This window comes from Lactuca saligna, chromosome 5 (genome assembly GCF_052625555.1).
Source record: "Lactuca saligna cultivar CGN05327 chromosome 5, ASM5262555v1, whole genome shotgun sequence".
Taxonomy (NCBI): domain Eukaryota; kingdom Viridiplantae; phylum Streptophyta; class Magnoliopsida; order Asterales; family Asteraceae; genus Lactuca; species Lactuca saligna.
In genome coordinates this window covers 108,914,938-108,917,126 of record NC_136421.1, presented here as the reverse complement: position 1 = coordinate 108,917,126, position 2,189 = coordinate 108,914,938, and the positions used below count along the sequence as shown (strand labels likewise).

The following is a 2,189-nucleotide window of genomic DNA, read 5'->3' as shown; positions in this document are numbered from 1 at the left end:
ATAAGTTAGGGACCAAACATGCAAATTACCCTAAACCATAGGGACCATTCGTGTAATTTACTCTATTTTTTATTCATTTTGAAGAATCTATTTTAATATTTAAACAATCGTCCTCAAATACTGTAATAAACCTCTTTTAATTAAAAAAACAGAGTTTAATTGAAATAGTGTTACTTTTTAGAGCATAATTATATGAAATTCAACGACTATATATTTCAAAGTTCAATGGGCAAAAATATATTCTTTTTAAATTTAAAATAGATGTTCCAACGTTTGTAATATTGAATGCGTTGTAAAAAGCGAATGATAAAAATGATACGAAAAGTAGAATAATAACATGAAAATATATATTAAAGTCTAAAAAGTACACCCTAGTAGTTATATCGACACATTTTTTTTTTTCATGTAATCATATTTAAAACTAAAAGCTTGCGTTCACGTCATAACTTACAAAAATTTGAAAATCCTTGAATTATATTCTAATGTCAAAAAGATCAAATGCTCTAAAGTCGTGGAACGACGAAAGTTGGAACGCTGTAAAGATTTATCTTCCTCTTTCAACATATGTACGTAGGACCACTAATGCTTTGAAATATAACAAAATCAACTATATATAACTTTAATGCAATCTGTATCAATCACAATCTGTATCAATCACAAATATCACAATCAAAAAAACTGGCACGAAGTAAAACATGTACATAGAAATTTTACACTACAAAAGATAAATAACATGAAACTCGTACTACCGAAATATTTCAGATATCAAGCAAACTATAGCCTTGCGATCTTCTTGGAAAGTGCATAAGTGTTGATCCAAACCAAGAGTAGAAGTGTCACGGAGGATGCGAGCGACAAAGCAATAGAGGCTCCAACGCGGATGCAGTAAGTATCGTACGTGTCACAGATCTCGTTCCATCTGCTATGAGAGTTACCTTTGAGTCCTACGTATGATACACCTCCTGATGCTCCTGTTGCTGCAGCCATAATACCTAATAGCAGCTGCACCATACCCGATTATAATTATATGTTAGTATCATTTTAATAGATAAAATTATCTTATTTTGTTTTGCTTATATACGGATAAAACATGGATTCGTTCTAAAGAAATTAGTGTGGTTCAGGAGCTTACTGAATCGACTATCACAAAATGAAATTTTAGCTTCGTTGAGGTTCCTCCTGGCTTCCTTAGTCCGAAAACTGATATTAAACCGGTGATGATGCTGTATAAAGCAGCAGTGCAGAGCGTTGCCAAAAGGTTTCTACATCATAAAAAGAGTGTAAATTAATATCATGCATGTCCCATAATAGATGTAGTTTATGCCAATGGTTTTGGTGGTTGAAGTTGAAGTTACTTACATATGAGCTGGGGAGTGACTGAATTTTCCAGTCCTGGATATTGCTATTCCGGGTGCAATCGGAATAAGCTCAGTTTGATTAGAAATGACCAGAAGAACGATAGCAGCCACGGTAGTTGCAAAAAGCACGACCCTGAAGAACACATCAACCACTGCATGCTTCTTGGATCCACCTGCGCCTCTTGTAGCACTGTACTCCGGTGGTGGTGCTGACGTCTTTAGTGGTACCTCCATACTAACTGCGGCATGGTTATGAGGAGGAATAGCGGAGTCACTGGATGCCATCGTTTTTAAGGATACACGTTACAGCAAAGGATAGTTTGTTAATTGTTTCTTTGTAGGTGTAGTTGGGTATATGGCAACAGATTCTACGTTTATATAGCAGTAGGGTCAACTGATTGCATGATAGCAATGATAACGGTTGGACGTTTCACATATGAATAGATAAATTTTATATGTCAATACGTTCACACAATCATTTAGGAAATGGTCAACAAGGGATAAGCATATTTGTAGATGGCTTGCTTTCGTTGAGAAGTACAATTTGTGGTCAATTTGACTTTGTGGAAAATCCGATTACGTTGTTTTTCTACTATTATATCATTATATGTGTCTTTAAATATCATAAAAAACAAATACAACGCATTCACACATATGACAAGCCATGACGAATAAATGAGTTACATATAGAACTTCGTGAATTATTGTAAACTGAGAGGTCATAGTTGGTATGTACTTGATCCGATAGTGGTATGGTCATTTTGGGTTGTCTTCTAAGGACTAATTTGATAGGATGGATTTTTGAGAAAGTGGTAATTTGTAATTTATTAA

At 34.4% G+C, this 2,189-nt stretch overlaps 1 protein-coding gene across 1 annotated transcript; it reads right to left on the bottom strand.

Annotated features, from left to right (window-relative positions):
• Positions 1 to 571: 571 nt before the first annotated feature.
• On the bottom strand, positions 572 to 1,718 carry LOC144997251 (CASP-like protein 1). The gene is made up of 3 exons (XM_078957112.1): positions 1,360 to 1,718; positions 1,133 to 1,262; positions 572 to 1,002 (listed from the first exon to the last, which is right to left on the bottom strand). Exons 1-3 carry the CDS (start codon positions 1,641 to 1,643, stop codon positions 775 to 777), a joined length of 642 nt encoding a protein of 213 aa, XP_078813238.1. The 5' UTR covers positions 1,644 to 1,718; the 3' UTR covers positions 572 to 774.
• Positions 1,719 to 2,189: the final 471 nt, after the last annotated feature.

Bases quoted from the DNA above. Each gene is read 5' to 3' on its own strand.
- LOC144997251 (XM_078957112.1), bottom strand. From the start codon at position 1,643: ATGGCATCCAGTGACTCCGCTATTCCTCCTCATAACCATGCCGCAGTT. The intron at 1,263-1,359 runs GTAAGTAACTTC...TTTATGATGTAG, and splicing joins AGTCACTCCCCAGCTCATAT to AAACCTTTTGGCAACGCTCT. The intron at 1,003-1,132 runs GTAAGCTCCTGA...GGTATGGTGCAG, and splicing joins ATTTTGTGATAGTCGATTCA to CTGCTATTAGGTATTATGGC.